The sequence below is a fragment of the Mesoplodon densirostris genome, chromosome 3, assembly GCF_025265405.1.
Source record: "Mesoplodon densirostris isolate mMesDen1 chromosome 3, mMesDen1 primary haplotype, whole genome shotgun sequence".
Lineage (NCBI taxonomy): Eukaryota > Metazoa > Chordata > Mammalia > Artiodactyla > Ziphiidae > Mesoplodon > Mesoplodon densirostris.
In genome coordinates, this window is record NC_082663.1 from 109,936,010 (window position 1) to 109,953,930 (window position 17,921).

At 36.8% G+C, this 17,921-nt stretch overlaps 1 protein-coding gene across 1 annotated transcript in view; it reads left to right on the forward strand.

Annotated features, from left to right (window-relative positions):
- ADAMTS19 (ADAM metallopeptidase with thrombospondin type 1 motif 19) overlaps positions 1 to 9,471 on the forward strand; it is a 284,954-nt gene extending 275,483 nt beyond the window's left edge. Inside the window, exons 22-23 of the mRNA XM_060091906.1 lie at positions 6,759 to 6,936; positions 9,320 to 9,471. Coding sequence (XP_059947889.1) covers positions 6,759 to 6,936; positions 9,320 to 9,471 — 330 coding nt within the window. The remainder of the gene's footprint in view (positions 1 to 6,758; positions 6,937 to 9,319) is intronic.
- The last annotated feature ends 8,450 nt before the right edge of the window (positions 9,472 to 17,921 follow it).

A 17,921-nucleotide genomic window follows, 5' to 3' on the forward strand; every position in this document is an offset into this window, starting at 1 on the left:
AATTTTCTTAGGTAAAATAAAGCAAGTCAGGCCTTATTGTGTGGTGTAAGAATGACAAAAAGGAAGTTTTAGATAATGGAAATAGTTATAAGGTTATATAATATATATATCTCATTTTAAAAGAGGATAAAGCCTTCTTCTTGCTAATTTGCTACCGTTTGTATTCATGGTTCTCATTTACTAAACTATTTCTCTAATCATTTTAATAGTCCAAACTGTTTGAATTATTGAGGAAGTTTCCTTTATCATGTTTAGTGTTTGACCTGCAAACTGTAAGGTTGACATAATTTAATACAATCTTAGAAATTGTCACTAATGTCCCAGGTCAAGAAAGGGTTTATTCCATTATAAGAGAAATATATCACTATATTATCTAAAGATATTATAATACTCATGTATTTAAGTGCAAGGGAGGTCATAATTTTCTCAGGTAGATTGAAATGATGAATGTCACTATGTCAAACAGATTTTATTTTCAGAGCCTTTGGGGCTCATTTTTTGGTGGGAAAGAGGGATTACCAACATCAGTTTTTCTTGTGCCTTGCTGCTTAAGTTTGTTCTAAAGATTACTATTTCCCTTTTTACTGTAGTAAACCTCGTACATCAAGATTGAGTTTCCTGTTCAGAATTAAAGGCTTCTAGTTCATGGAATTAGTTTGTGAGGCGCTTAGTTTCAAAGGTCCTTCAGGGCAATATTAAAACTGTTTGGGGAACAGACTATTCGTCAAACAGTACAGGTCTCTTTTATTAAAATACTTTAGTCAAGAAATTTTCCTTGTAAAAGATCAATGGCAAGTTATCTGGTGCACCCTATGTTTTTTTTTTACCCGTTGCTGGCAAATTGATGTTGACATTTTAACATTTGGTCCTTTAGTGTAGGTCTATAGTGCTGCCATGTTTCAAATATTTTTTAACTTAGTACATATGTGAAGAACAAGGTTTAAAATGTATTAGAAAAAAGACAGAAGGGAAGAAGGAAGGGAGGACTGGAGGAAGGAAGGAAGAGAGGGAGGGAGGAAAGGGAGAGAAAGCTATTGAACTTGATCCAAGATCTGTAGAGACACAGTGGAAAGAACATTGTATTGGAATCCAAAGATGTGCATTTGTTTCTCCTTCATATGGAGCAAGTCTTTGTCACCTTCTCCATGAGTCCTTCCCTGATCATCCCATATGAATTGCTAAACCCCATACCCAAAATTTTCCCAGTCCTCCTTCCCAGCTTTAATTTTTTCCATAGCACTTGTTAATATCTAATATACAATGTTTTTAATTCTTGACCTTCTTGCTCTCCAGGATTACAGTGTAAACTCCTTGAAGGCACATATTTTTGTCTATTTTGTTTACTATCACTTCCCTGTATCCAGAACAGTATTTGGTACATTGTAGAGTTTTGGTAAATATTTGTTGAATGAATGAATGAAATAATCTCTGTGAGCCTTACTCTTGCCATCTTTAAAATTATTAGGGTTATGAGGAAGATTAACCAAGACATTATGTGTAAAAGCATATTAGATAGTGCCTGGAATATAATAAGTATTTCGTGTGTCCATTCATTTGTGTTTATCATGTAATCTATAGATCTATCAGTAAGTTGTCTAGATAGTGCGACAGCGTGTCCCAGATTAGCCAGGACAGTCCCCTTTTATGCCTGTAGTCTAGGAATAATTATCAGCAACTTCTTTCACAAGTGCCCTGATTTGGACGATAAATTCTATGATCACTCTATCTAAAGATAAAGCATGCTTGTGAATTGTCCTTAGGGCGAAAGAGTTTATCTCATACCACATAGCCTGAGTTATAGTAAAACAAAACCAAAAATGCCTTCTAATTCGTTAGTTTTAGGTTAAGAATGAGATATGGGGATAAGAGGTTATTTGGCAGGATAGGGGAAAAGAGATTTTTAAATGTTAACGTAAAGAGAAATATTAGCAATCTTCTAGTATCAAGTAATGTGTAAGTGTCCAGTCTTTGAATTTAGTACATGTGGGTTCAAACTCCAATACCACCACTTCTTAGCTATAAAACTGTGGGCACTTTGTTTCACTTATTTGAGCCTCTATTTTCTCATCTGTGTAAAAGGAATAATAATAGTACTCATTGGCTTCATATGAGATATTAAAATAAATGTAACCTCTAACACAGTACCTGGCATATAATAAATACTAAGTAAGTGCTAACTACTATTAGTATTGTATGGAGTGAAAGCTTTCAGAAGTAATATTATTGGTTCCGTTTGATCCTAAAGCAACAAACTGGTTCCATAGTACAACTGATTATTTAAAATATTAAACACTTGGCTAAGAATGGGTGAAACTGCCCAGCTTCCACAATGTTTCGTAATCTAACTCCATCTATTTTAGATAATTGCATTTTGTTGTAAAGTTTATTGAATAAAGTACCAGCCCCATAGTATTAATAATTTCTGCTGCTTTTAGCTTCTGCACAGGATCCTGAACATGATGGGTGATCAGTAAATACTTGAAAAGACAATAAATGATTGAATATTCTGAAACATTCAAAAACTATAATTTTGAGACTTCATTTAATAGACGCCTATCATACCATTGTTGGGTAGCATAGTGAATAATTAGATAATGAAATAAGCATCTTTACTTTTATGCAGTGTCACCACTTAAAAATTGCCTGACTACAGTAACTTTTAATAATAAGTTATTTGGGATTTTTCCTTTTGTAGTAATTTAGACCTGAAAGTGTAGCTATGATCTACTACAATGCGTTGCTTTACAAAAAGGAAAAGTAAGTCCCAGGTATGTTAGGTTCTAGAGATAGTATTAGAGCCCAGGTCTCCTCATTTCAAGCCAGAATTATTTTGACTTTTTCTTTTTTTTTTTTTTTTTTTTGCTGTACGCGGGCCTCTCACCGCTGTGGCCTCTCCCGTTGCGGAGCACAGGCTCCGGACACACAGGCTCCGCGGCCATGGCTCGCGGGCCCAGCCGCTCCGCGGCATGTGGGATCCTCCGGGATCGGGGCACGAACCCGTGTCCCCTGCATCGGCAGGCGGACTCTCAACCACTGCGCCACCATGGAAGCCCTTGACTTTTTCTTTTAATGTCTGTCTGTCTTTAATCATAGTGATGTGATTTGAGAAATATCCAATTATTTAGAGGTATCTTCCATAATAAAGTAAGGAATAGTTTAGAAGATACTTTGGGATTTCAATTGTTCCATTTCAAATATCTGTTTATTTTTCACACATTTGTAATAAAATTTTTACCACTGTGTATTTTATAAAGAACATAATTACTAGTAAAAACTTGATATTTTTATTATTAAAGTATTCTAATGAAAGTTAGATTCTAAGGCTATTAGACTAATTTCATAATAAAGCTTATTCCATTAGTTTCAAAGGCAGGAATGATACCATTTTAATTAAATGATTTTTTTCTCTTAATTAAAAAAAATTTTTATGGAAGGCACTCTTCAGCCATTATCTGCTAAAATTGTGTATTCTGAGTTATCGTGTAGCTATAGTTACTTTGTAATCCTGAAAAATGATGTTACTTTGGTTAACACATGTCCTTTGGAGTTGATATAAGATTAGCTGAAAGTATTGAGAATAGTCTGGGATTGATTACTAGGCTTCTTTGACATATGATTGAGAACCTTCTCTATTGCATCAGAATGAGTTCATCTATTATAAAACTCCCATTGTTCTTTTTGTTTCTCAAATATTGTGATTACTTCCAAGGTCTCCCAAAATTTTAGGAGTAGATACTAGAATATTTTTCCACATAAACTTAACCCCTTAAAAGTTTTTAGTTTAACTGTTTTGAATTTTCCTGAAAATATTTCTAAGAAGCATGGTATCTATATTTAAATACTTATATCCATTCTATTGAGTGATACTAAGATACATACTTCCAAGGGGGAAAGACCATGTCAAACAGTTACTCCTCTTACAATAGTTTTTAAGTTATAATAAAGCTTAAACTGAACTGGAAACATTTAGATCCTATAGAAGTTAACAAGAAAAAAAAATCAGATTTAAAGGCATGTAATATCCCCATTGTTTTTCTTTAATCTGCTGTTTGCATAAAGCTAAGAATTCATCAGATACAAGGAGGGTTATATGCAGAAGTATTTACAGAATAAAATTTAGGAAGATCAGTCATCTATAAAATAGATGCATGTTAATAACATGCACATAAAATTGTATTATTCTTAATAAGCTATTTTCATACCTGATATGTAGGTGTTATTACTGAAAGTTATATGACAGTGAGCCTAATTTCAAGAGATTTACCAAGAGACAAACTAGATACATGAAAAGATACTAATCAAAGATAAAAAGTAATACACACTGGCCTACATTAAATGCAGAACACATGCTATTGACCAGTAGTTTCCAAACTCAGGCTGTGCAGCAGAATCACCTAGAGACTTTTTTTTTTTTTAATGTATATTCCCAGACTCAATCTTTTTCCTGACTTAGAAATTCTAGGCCTTAAAATCTATAGTGAAAAATTTTTTTTCTCCAAGTGATTCTAAGGGATCAGATGGATGGATATATTGTTTTGAAGCATAAATATGCATAAGTAGTTGGGATAATTGTGGACCACTTCGTGGAAGTAGTGGATTTGAGATTGTGATTTGAAAAAAGGCTAGGCACAGTTGTAGTTGTGAGAGTAGAAAGTGCATGGGCATGATTAGTGTTTTATAGAGCAAATGATCCCTAAAGCAGAGAGGTGGAAAATTATTTGAGGAGCTAGATAAATGCCAGCCTGGAGATTTGGGGATACTGGGCTTTATCTCTTAGACAATGGGGAACTTAATAACTGAAGTTTTTTCCAAGGAGATTCTATATATATATAAAGCAATTTTAAAAGAATACATATTCTGGGCTTCCCTGGTGGCGCAGTGGTTGAGAGTCCGCCTGCCGATGCAGGGGACATGGGTTCGTGCCCCAGTCCGGGAAGATCCCACATGCTGCGGAGCGGCTGGTCCTGTGAGCCATGGCCGCTGAGCCTGCGTGTCCAGAGCCTGTGCTCCGCAACGGGAGAGGCCACAACAGTGAGAGGCCCGTGTACCACAAAAAAATATATATATATACATATTCTGTGTTAATATTTGGGATTGACTGGAAGGCTGGGAACTAAAGACAAAGTGAACAGGAGCAGACAGATTTGAGGTGTCAAGGGTTTGTGTAGAATGCTTCTTGTGCTAATGAAAATAAGAAGAGCAGGGGACCCAAGATGATAGTAAAGGAAGAACTGAAAATTCTTACAAAGAAAATGCAATCCTAACAATGACTTGGTCAGATACAAAGTGGAACAAACATCACAAACCTTGTGCCTGCATATCTGAAAGGTGACAATCAGAAAGTATTTACCAATTTTCAAATAGGATACACTGAGATCATCTCTACAAAGAGTTCTAAGTTTTTTAGAACTGTTTAGCCAGATATGGCTAAATCTTTACCACATAGAAAATAGTATAACTAGTAAATAAATTACTATTTTCAGAAACACAAGAACATTCCCTCTCCCACATGTAATTTTTTTACCATAAAATAATTGTATTTTCTCATTCAACTCAACATCAGCTTCTTTGTGTAACAAATTAAATCTAGTGATATATATGGACCCAAGAGACTTCTTTAATAAACAAACATTGTAAGTTAAATATGTTCTCTGAAATATCTTACAAATGAAGACAAACTACATTTATCTGAAATACAAGGAATCCATTAAAAGGGTATCTTATTAGAAAAATACATATTATCAAATATTATTTGCACAATTTTGGATGTCATGTAATCTGCAAAGTCATAGCAGTTATTTCAATAATACATCAGGTTGATAAGCCATGTTGATATTCTTTTTTTTAATAAATTTATTTCTTTTATTTATTTATTTTTGGCTGAGTTGGGTCTTTGTTGCTGTGCACAGGCTTTCTCTAGTTGCAGCGAGCGGGGGCTACTGTTCATTGCCATGTGCAGGCTTCTCATTGTGGTGGCTTCTCTTGTTGCAGAGCACGGGCTCTAGGCACATGGGCCTCAGCAGTTGTGGCACATGGGCTCTAGAGCGCAGGCTCAGTAGTTGTGGCACACGGGCTTAGTTGCTGCACGGCCCACAGCATGTGGGATCTTCCCAGACCAGGGCTTGAACCCGTGTCCCCTGAATTGGCAGGCAGATTCTTAACCACTGTGCCACCAGGGAAACCCCCAGCCATGTTGATATTCTTTTTTTTTTTTCATGTTGATATTCTTAATAAACATTTTAAGGCCAGAGCAAATGGAGTGGATGAGTACATTGAAAGGCTATAACGAGGATCTGGCTCCACAGTTGGGCATATCTAACTCTTGAGCATCAATGACTAAATTAAAGAGCAGTGGATCAATTATTTGTTGCAAACTGGATATTAAAACTTTAAAAACTGTCCGCCCAAGTTCATTACTTACTGGTATCACCCACTCTCTTTCCAAAGTCATACTCTCCAACTTTTTTTTTTATTTTATTGAAGTATAGTTGATTTACAGTGTTGTGTTAATTTCTGCTGTAAATTTTTTTAATCGCCTATGTCCTTCATTGTCCAAAGCTCTGCCTTAGGTCAGCTAGATATTCTGAACAGCACTGTGCCCAAGTTATGAGCAATAACATTTCTGACCCATGTTTTACCTTAACTCTGGATGTTGTGGCTCATGTTCAGTTTTAGCAAATATAAGGAGAAGGTGGCTCACAGCCTAGAAAAAGGAAACAACAAAAAGAACATTTAACAAAACCTTGTATCTCTCCTAGTGCTCAATTACCTGTGGCAAAGGAATGCAGTCCCGTGTTATTCAGTGCATGCATAAGATCACAGGAAGACATGGAAATGAATGTTTTTCTTCAGAAAAACCTGCAGCATACAGGCCATGCCACCTTCAGCCCTGCAATGAGAAGATTAATGTAAATACTATAACATCACCCAGGCTGGGTAAGCAGACCAAAAAGGGGATAATTTTGAGAAACATGTAAGTGATCATGGCTTCTTCTATTTTGCATATCACTTTAAAGCTTAGTTATCAATCTATACTAATTAGTTTGGTTCTGACTAAATTGGATCTATTCAACTATAGTTTAGTCCACATGATCATGTGGGTAAAAAATCCTAAAGACTAAACTATTTTCATTCCTGAGCTGTCTACTCAGGTCCAGGCCCTGGAAATATGAATGCCATACCACCCAAGGTCATCCTATAAAGGGTTGAAGGATGTAACCATATTTTTGGTTCTGACCGGTCCTGTGGCAGAACCCTCAATTAAGGTAATGTCTATGGAAAGGTGAGGTTGTAGTGTACACCTTGGATCTCTTCATTGTTAATAGCCTTCCTTGTGATCCTGGGTACAAATTATCCTTTGGAGAGACAAAGAGTAAAAAAATCACTTTCAAGGAGAACAGATGCATGTGTCTACACCACTGAACAAGAAGTACCATTTTTTTCATCTTTAAGGACATAATGTTAAATAAAAATAAATAGTAGTAACATTGATTTACATAGTTTTTATGTTATAAAATGCTTTCACATATATTCTCAATTCCTGCTATTTAATCTAATACATCATCAAGAAGTAGAGTATGTATTTTAAGTATATATATCCTGCATTTGAATAACAAATATTCATGAATGAATTAGCCTTTATTTTTGTGGCAGTTAGTGACTTTTAATAGCACTGCTGCCTGGATGTCACTGGGTTAATATATGTTTAACACCTTCAGTTGTTTTTTTTTAATTAATTTTTATTAGAGTATAGTTGATTTACAATGTTGTGTTAGTTTCTGCTGTACAGCAAAATGAATCAGTTATATATATACATAATCCACTCTTATTTAGATTCTTTTCCCAGATCGGTCATTACAGAGTATTGAGCAGAGGTCCCCGTGCTATACAGTAGGTCCTTATTAGTTATCTATTTTACATATAGTAGTGTGTATATGTCAATCCCAGTATTCCAGTTTATCCCTCCCCCCTTTTCCTCCTTGGCATACTGAGTGAAGTAAGTCAGACAGAGAAAGACAAATATCATATGATATCACTTATATGTGGAATCTAAAAAATTGGTACAGATGAACTTATTTACAAAACAGAAATAGAGTCACAGATCTAGAAAACAAACTTATGGTTACCAGGGGGGAAAACCTTCAGTTTCAATTTGTATGTATAATCTCCAGGGGATCAGTTTAATCATACAGAATAATATTGCCAAAATGCAAGGAGCTAAATTGTCATAGATACTTTTCCAGGCATACGATTCAATCAAATGGAAAAGTTTGTGTTCTTCATGGAAATATAAAAATTCTCTTTTTTAAGCCAAATAATTAACATTTCTAAGAAATAATCAGTTCAAGTAGAATTAAAACTAGTTAAGACAAAAAGTTAAGCAATCCTAGAGCAGATGCTCTAAATCCTTGTATTCAAAAACAGCATAATCCCTTTCTCCAACAATTATTTGGAGTCCTTCTTGAAGTATCATGTGTCAGAAAATAATGAATTAAAAGGAGCATTTAATTAAAACTCCATTTTCTCTCTTCATTTTTTCTTGAAGGCACATCCCCAAACACAGAAGCACAGTGGTTGGAAAATCTTAAGGTTTTTAAACATAAATTACTGAATCATACTAGAATAGTGGCAAAAGGAACAATCGTAGCAGAACTGTCTTTTATTATACATGCCAGAACACTCTATTTCTTCAGAAAAACTGGGGCCAGATCTACATGACTGAATTTTTTATACCAAGAGCTCATTTCAAGCACTTTATTGCTGTAAATTTTAGTCACTTTTGATAATCAGCTTTGATTTTAAGGATGCCTGAAATTGCAATTCTTAAATATCCCAGCTAGACATGTCTGCTATCTAGGAAACGAGGAATGTGAAGTAAGTGTGAGCAGATTTTTGTTTTGCTATGTTTTTGCAATGTCATCCATAACAATACTTATTAATTTGTATTCTCATAATGGTGGACATATTGAACACATTCCTTTTTCTTTTTAATCTCTCAACTAAAAATCCAAAAGAAGCTTAAATGAAAGCCATGAAATGGAAACTTAAAAGCCATTTGCAGTACACTTATTGGATTTGGGAAATCTATCTTTAATAAGTCTATAAAAGCTCATGAGTAAGACCATTATTCATTCACTTTACTCCTTTATTATAGGGTGTGTGTGTGTGTGTGTTTCTTTATCTTTTATGCTCCGTGAGGCAATATACATGAGTCAACGTGTGTGTACAAAATCCTCCAACTTAAGTGATTGCTCTTTGTTTCTACTCATGACACCTAGTTTATCTCATGACACCTAGTTCCCTGTGTTCTGCTTCACAGCTGCTCTGACTTTCAAGTGCCTGGGAAATCAGTGGCCTGTGTACTGCCGGGTGATACGTGAGAAGAACCTCTGTCAGGACATGCGGTGGTATCAGCGCTGCTGTGAGACGTGCAGGGACTTCTATGCCCAAAAGCTGCAGCAGAAGAGTTGACCTCTAGCAGGCTGGCTGGCTAACAGCTCTTTGCAATTACATTATTTATAAACCCACACACTAGCATGTTTTTCAGACCAAATATTATCAGATTACATATAATTTAATCAAATTAATTTATTTTTTTGCCTGCCACACATCCAATGGTGTTTGTTTTGGTTCTACAAACATTTTGATTTATACTATATGGCTTCATAAATAATTTTATATAAATAAGTTGGATCCAGTTTCTGGAATAAAAATAAAAAGGGAAAAAGAAAAAACCAAGATCTTTAGGCTTTAAAAAAACAAAAAAACAAAAACACCCACATTTTTTAAAATTAGGGCTGTCTCTAAGATGCTACTCTCTCCCCAACAATACCATTGAGTTATCCAGAATGTATACTAATTTAGCATAATAGTTTAGTTATATATGGAGAGAAATCATTTTTGTTTTTTGGTATCCTGATGCAGAGCTAGCCCATTTTCTGTAATCTGCAGTAGATGTGTCAACATAACAAACCTCATAGTGTTGAACAGGTTTTTAGAGAATGTATTATGCATTGCGTTCAGATTTAGAGATATCCATAGGAAAAATTCTACTGTAATTATAGCCTTATTTTAATAATGAAAAAGAAAAGTCAAAATAGAGACTTTGATCATGTTCATGAACATGTACTTGAACACAAGTATTGTAACAATGAAACACTGTAATGATTTACACTGAATCACCATTGCACTGTTGATATAGTGTAGAGAAACCGTTATAGAAATGGTAACATCCTACAAAAATGTGTATTATTTTAACATGTTGTCATTAGATTTTAGCTTTTTAAAATATTTTGAACAAAGAAAGTGTTGATCCCCTCATTTCCTTGTATCTTTTTAGCAGATCTATAAAAGAGTATAGTACTTAGCCTCACAAATCATAATGAGAAAATTTACTAGTTTTCAGTCTTTTCCCTAGAAACAAGGAAAAACAAAAAGCTTATAACACTGTGGTAGTTTCATTGTGTTTTTTCCTTCTAAAAATTAGAAAAGTTTTACAATTCTGTGAAACGTTTAAAAACCAGCTTAAAGGTTTTCTTGTGAGAAAATATTGTACATGATTCACATGATTTCTTAGATTTTTCAATAAAATATGTGAAACTTCCTGCTGGGAGGCAATTCTTCATGAGTCTCTCACATTTCCACATGTCTTGGCACTGTCTGCTTTTGTTCTGGAGTGTCTTCTAAAGGATGTTTGTGTAATGAATAGCCTTGGAAGGTAAAGATAGCGTCTTTTTTGGAGCAAAGGGAAGACATTCTTATTTCTCATTATGAAAGTTTCAGGTTCCTTAAAATTGGGGTCCCTCTCCTGTAATACAGTTCACTGCATGTGCAGGTACCGCCTGGCTCTCTTCGTGTCACCCTGTGGGAATTGGGGCTCAGGGAACCAGTGCAGGAAAATGCTGATTCTCTGGCTACTGCTGTTGCCGCAAGTAATAAAGTTCTTTGTCTCTAACCCAGGAATTTTATGTCTTCTGCCCTGAAAGTGTGGCAGGCCAACTTGCTAGATTGCAAGTAGAGTAAAGCCTCAAATTCTTCACAGTTCTTGACACCTTCCCTCATTAGTATTTTCACCTTCATGTTCATACGGGGCACAGTTTGTTTCTAGACTGTCCCTTACTTTGGATATCCTTTAATTTAATTGTTGAAATATAAAGTCAACCAGTATCAACACATCTTAGGTAAGATAGTAGGGGAATGAGAAAGGGAAAAATTACATAGGAAGAGGAGACATTCTTAATCCATCCCTTGATTCCTGAATCCATGAATTGGTGTAGAACTACCACCATTTATTGGTCGATGAATTAGGCCCTATACAACATCTTAGAGGACCTCCAAAATGTTTTCACCCAGCTGACGCCAGAATTGATTATTTGGGGGAAAAAAGATGTTGCATCATTCTGTCAGGCCATCTGTTCAGAGTGATGGGGAACATGGTAATAGCAGCGATTCAGGTGAGCATGAGCCCACTGCCACATTTTTTTAAACTGTAATATGAATTCTCTGAGCAGAAACAATATCGTATGGAATACCCTATTGGTGAACGAAACATTTGGTAAGTTCATGGATGCTATTTTGGCAGAAACTTTGCAGGCTGGGGAGGCAAATCCATACTCAGGGTACGTGGCTATTTCTGTGAGAACAATCCATTGCCTGTTTGGTGATTAAAGTGATCTAATGAACAGATGGCCTGACAGAATGATGCAACATCTTTTTTCCCCCCAAATAATCAATTCTGGCATCAGCTAGGTGAAAACATTTTGGAGGTCCTCTAAGATGTTGTATAGAGACTAATTCATCGACCAATAAATGGTGGTAGTTCTACACCAATTCATGGATTCAGGAATCAAGGGATGGATTAAGAATGTTTCCTCTTCCTATGTAATTTTTCACTCTCCCATCTGATTAAATTTGTGATAATACAGTGTAATTCTCCAAAATCCATCTGTCTTCTGTCTGTACAAGACTATAGGCCAAAAAAAACAACAAAAGAGGATTTAACTTTCCTTAATCCTTCAAATCCTGCATGATAGCAATAATTCTCAAATCTCTCCATGAATGAAGTATTGATTTAATTTCCAATTTTGGTATGTAGAGGCAGTTCTAGGAGCTTCTGTTGCCATTACTACTGTTACAGCCCTCATTCTACAGATCGTGGAACCAACAAGGGGAGCAGGAGTTCTGCCAGTTTCTGAGTATTTTTACTCCAAATAAGCCTTTCAGAATTAGGAAAGTAACTATGGGGTAGATTCAGGGACTCTTTGGTCCACTATGAGACAGATTTAAGCAAAAACTTGATTAAAATGTTTGACTTCCATAAGCTCTTCCTCTGACTGTGGGAGTCCAGTGGCAATTCAGGTCATCAGGAACTAGTATCAGTTCAGAGCCAGTAATCCAGTAGTCATCAAAAAGTCTGAATATTTCCCTCTTCCCATTACACAGTTCCCATCAGGGAAGACTAGATGGTAGATTTACAGTATGAATTTTGGACGGCATAGCAGAATCCTTCCTCTAAAAGATCCAGCCTTCCCTTTATTCAGAGAGTTCTGGGTTTGTGAACCTGCTCTCATATGGAAATGGATCAAGGGAAAGTAATTCCCTGATGTGGTGATTCAAATCAGGCTTATTTTCACTAACTCTAGAGGTTAAATGCTTATATAAATCAAGTAAGACTTTAGTAGAATGCTCATCTGTTTCAGTACTCTGGACTCCATGATCAATTAGGCAATACCAAAAATCTTTGCAGGTCAAACCATTGCCTTTACCCGTTTGACTTTGCTGCCCCTTATGGTAACCATTCCCATCTGGTCCCTGGGATTTAAATACCCTTGTAGAATTCCATCATCCTCATTAAATTCAAGAAGCTCAGTTCTATGGCAGCATTTCTCAATGTCATTTCTGATTTTCAGGGAGTAGCTACTACGAAGTTCTTTAAAGATTCTAATACTGCCTTCACCAATGTATTTTTCAAGTCCTGGTGAAGGGAATACCCTTTGGACCCTTTTCAGGGACGTGTTTAGTACGTTAGTGAGCACATCTATCATATTTTTAAAAACTGTCTTTCTAAACACGTGTATACTTTCCTCTTTATTACATTATAGCAAGGAAGTTTTGACATCTCAGTTTCATTCAGTGCAGACCACCATTGGGTCCAGTTTTCAGTCTTATTGTTAGAGCTACTCCCAGACATGTGAACTAACACTTTGAATCAAGAATCTCTGCTTAGTGAACCCATATCAAAAACATTTAGGTTAATAGAATATTGTATTTCTTTTGTCCTAATATAACACCATTAAGAAACATCCTCATACATAATATCTTGGGTTTCAGTTAATGTGAATTGGTGAAATCCTGCAATTCCTTTGGCATGTATGGTAACACCTTAAAGTCATACTTTTTACCTGGTTCTGGATCTTCTAGGACTTGAATCTGGATGTGGATTTAGAAGACATCACAGATGGTAAGTCATCAGCCATACAGTTTTAAAGGTTTTATTTCAAGGCAGTCATAAAAGCTTTCTGGTTCCCAACTTAGACCTTGAGCTGTGAATGTAAAACCCCAGGCTTATCATTCTCTTTCTGTAAGTTCTCCATCTGATTTAGAAGCAATGAATCAACCCCATGGTCCTTATTCTCTTTGTTTCTATGGAAAATTTATATTGCAGCAGGTACTTTGTAACCTAGGACCTTGCTTTCTCTAGGCACTTCACTCCAGGTAACTATAGGTGAGAGTTTTTATAACCATTCTGCCCCTGTATGTCATGGATGACCAGGGTCCCACTTACTACTGGTCTTTAATGCCTTTAAGTCTAGTCATATCAGAGAACTAATTCCAGATTCCATTTTTAAAATTCTGTTCCTTGGAAGCACTTCTGACACCAGTAGTTGCCAGGTCCAATCAGCAAAGCAGTGTTAGAGGATAATAGGTTTGAACTCAAACAACAGCAGGAGGACCCTGGAAGTGAAGGTCCATAAGAGGAGTTGGATGATCAGAGCAGTCACCAATCTGAGCAGCCAGGCACAGCCAGGTAAGTTTAACTATAAAGGGGTAATTTGTGAAGATGTCTATGAGATACTGTTGCCTCTATATAGCTTCCTCCTTTACAGGACCAGGGCCAAACACTGGTAGTGGATCTAAGTTTCCTGGCGGTCAACAGGACCAACAGTTGGAAATAAGAAATGGGCATAGAGCTCAGGAGAGCAAGGCAATCTAGAACCTGCCAAGAGCCTATGCCTCTGTCACGATATCTGATTGCAAAAAGAATTGCAGATTAATGGATGCTGCTTCCATTGTGCCTTCCAAATTTCATGCCAGTTTCTCTTTCAGCTTCTTCTAACCCAGACTCACACAAAGAAGGGTATTCTGGGAAATGGAGTCTGCTTTTTAACTGTGGATAATAAAACTTTACATTTTTTTCTCCAGTTTGCTTTATATTGGAGATGGCTGAAATGAAAACCCATTTCTTATGCACTCTTAAAATAATAGTGAATGTTTTTTAAGCACTTAATATATGCTAAGCATTCTTTTAACCACTATACCTATTAAACCTCACAGCACCCTCGTAAGGGACCATTAATATCTTCACATTGTAGCTGAGGAAACTGAGGACCAGAGAGATTCAGCAACTTGTTCAAGAGCACAGTTTAGTTGGATGTATCACTCTGACCTCAAATTCTGTGCACTCAGTTAACGTGGTTGCCTCCCTCATTCATCAGTTTTGATAATGTTTTGTAATAGATGCCCAATGATTTATAACCTAATCACAGGCTTTCTTTGTAATCAAACTATCCAAAACTGTCCAAATTTTCAAAGTCAGATAATTTGATGAACCCCAACTGCTCATGTGGACATCAACCAGGCTTTTCAGATGGAAATACTTTCAGATATTTCAGTTGATTATTTGCATAAGAAAAAGAAAGAAAGGAAAGAAGGAAGGAGGGAGGGAGGAAGGGAGAGAGGATGAGGAGAAGAAAAGAAAATATGGTTAATTAATATGTAGACAGTTTTGCCTAGTGAACTGTATTTCTATTTTTATAATTCTCATGGTTCAAAAGATAATAATTCTGGATCCAAATCCAAGGGATAATGATGTTTTTATTAAAATTTGCTATAAAGAGAGAGAACAAATGATTACATACATGGTAAGAGTTGAGAAGCCCCAGATATCCAGATTTCCACCAGATTGTTCCTGTAATATAACTCTTTATTTATATTTATTTATACTCTTTGTCACTCTAGAATGAAGGTGTTAGTGACAGCAAAGAAATAGAACTCCTAAGACAGTATTTGTCCAATCACTGTCAGGTAAATTTTTTGTAGAGTTAAAAGGACAACAATGAAATGGGTGTTATGTGATCAAATAAATTTAGCAAATGCTAACGTTAATGAAGCAGAACTTCTCAGAGTCTTCCATGTGAGTTTGTGCATTATAAACTACCAGAAGAGAATACAGAGTATGTCATAAATATTTTTGGCGATGGAATTCTTTTTTCACTGGGTATGGTTGATTGAAAAACAGAGCACTAAGCCATTTTTGTAATCAAATTTAATTGGATTATCAATTTCCAACCAGAGGGCTCTGGAAGAGACAACAGCCACCACTATTGATTGAGCGAAGGGCTTTATGAGGTTCTTAGGACAGGACTCGTGAGGAAGGAAGCATCCAATAGGGCAGCTCGTTTGTAATGTATCCAGTATAGGGGCTCATAAAAGAAAAGGGAAAAATATATTATCAAATGAAAGATAGTAAGAGTATAAACAAATCACTCTGAAATTTCAAAAGAGGGAAAAATCATTTCCCCTGCTAGAGAAAATATGTAAAGTTTTTGTGAAAGGCTAGGTATCAGCAATGGCCCATGAAGTATGAATAGGAGGTGGTCAAAATCCAGGGTTGGGAAGAAATGTTTCCAGGCAGAAGGACTGGCGTCAGCAGAGGTGTGATTTGGGGGTGAGGAGGGGTTGGGGTTTGGCCAGTAGCAGGAGAGGGAGTAGTAAGCTTGACTTCCTGATTATCAGTCATGTAGGCTACCCATAGGGACAGTAGTGAGAAGTAAGAACTGATGGTTTTTGGGGTGACAGTAGACAAAGGATGGTGGGAGAATGTGGAGAGTCAGAAACTGAACTTGTAAACAGAAGGAGATAGTAGACAAACCTCTGGGCATCTAAAGCACGGTGGAGGAATCTAAAAGGAAGGACGCCTAAGGAAAACTGAAGGCTCATTTCACCTACCTCATACTTTGGCTAAGGAAAACTTCTAATCAAATATATTTGGATCTGGGTTTTGTGTCTCCACTTGGCCAATATAGAGAGCCAAAGAGAAGTAAGGTTCTTCTTGAAGATGTGTGTTATTCCCCAAAGAATCTTTTAGGAAAAGCAAACAGCCTGAGAAATATTTGTTCATTAGATGTGTTCTGGCAGCAGCCAGAAAAATCCAGAAAGTACTAAGTACATGCACATACACATAACACACTTGATTCTTCAAACACTTGTGATTTAACTCTTTTGTTATCAACTGTCATTATGAAGTACCTCTTTCTTCAGTAAGTGTGTTGATAAAAACCACTCAAACTTATTTCAAATATTGTAAGACAGTGATAGAGTTTGGGTCCAAAAATTCTTACAGAAAACATTGGTTGTTTAATCAGTTTGCAACTATCAGTAGAACAGATGATTTTTTAACATCCTCATGCTTTTTGTTATAAAGAAGGTAAGTACTCTCTAGTGTCTTGCTTGATTCAAGAACATCCTAGCTGCTGAGTCTAATAAGCTGTAGGGTACTCTTCTGAAATCTGGTGCTGATACATTCCACATGTGACCTCATTACCTCTGTAAGAAAATCCTTCCTGCTGAATCAGATGGGTTTACAGAGGCACAAACATAACAACCTATGTCTTTTAAAAACTGCTGATGTGTCTGTCCTATGCCTTCTCAAGAGTGGAAATGTTCTCTTTCTCTAGATGAAAATCCACACTTTCCCGGTGAGAAGTGTGGTTTGCCCAAGGCAGAGTGGCTTGTAATGAGAGAGCTTATCTCCCTTAAAGTCATCATCACTTCCTGGCATAAGACGCCATCCACAGCCTCACTCCCACCTCGGCTCTCTGACTAGCAGGTGGGTTCACTTAGGACAGCACGTCATCCAAACCCAGCAGCCATGTTCTCCTTTGGTTCCAAATGTACTTTGTAAACACCAAGACCCATCACAGGAGTTTATACAGCTAGGAACAGAGTCAAAGAGACCTCAGATAGAGAATGAGTCAAAGCAGTAGTTTGGGGCACTAAATTACTGTAGCAAACTATCAGATTCTTGCCATTTCCCTACTCGAGCTGAAGCTGACCACCTAAACACGGTTAGATTTCACATGAGCCTGAGACTCTGGGAGTCAAAACATGAGAAGAAACAAGATCCCACATATCACATGTGAGGCTGTGCAGGCAGAGCCAAGTCAGCTGGGTCAGCTCGGCAATGTTCAGAGAGAAATATTAAGTAATGTCTCCCTACAGGTGATTGTTTCATGTGCTCCAAACTGTGGACTGTAACCCTGAAATTCTGGCAGCCTTATCCAAAGAGTAGTTCCTCTTAAACTGTTATTCCTAACTCTGTATGGAGAGACATTACGTGCTACACATACCTAATTTTGGTATCCTATCCAATTTAACGCGTGTGGGCCCAACCGTTCCATTCAAGCACTCTGAATGCACACGCACACGCGTGCGTGCCTGCGTGTGTGTGTGTGGTGAAAGGTAAAGGCAGCGTGCTACATTGTTCCTGTGTGTGGATGTGTCATTTCGAGAGTAGTTTCTGAGCACAGCCCAGAGACCTGGTTTCAGATGCCTGTCAGGCATTCTCAGGCTCATTAATAATGGACAGCTCTGACAGCAGCAGCCTTGCTTGCCTTTGTTTTCCACCGTAGATGAAGGGAGAC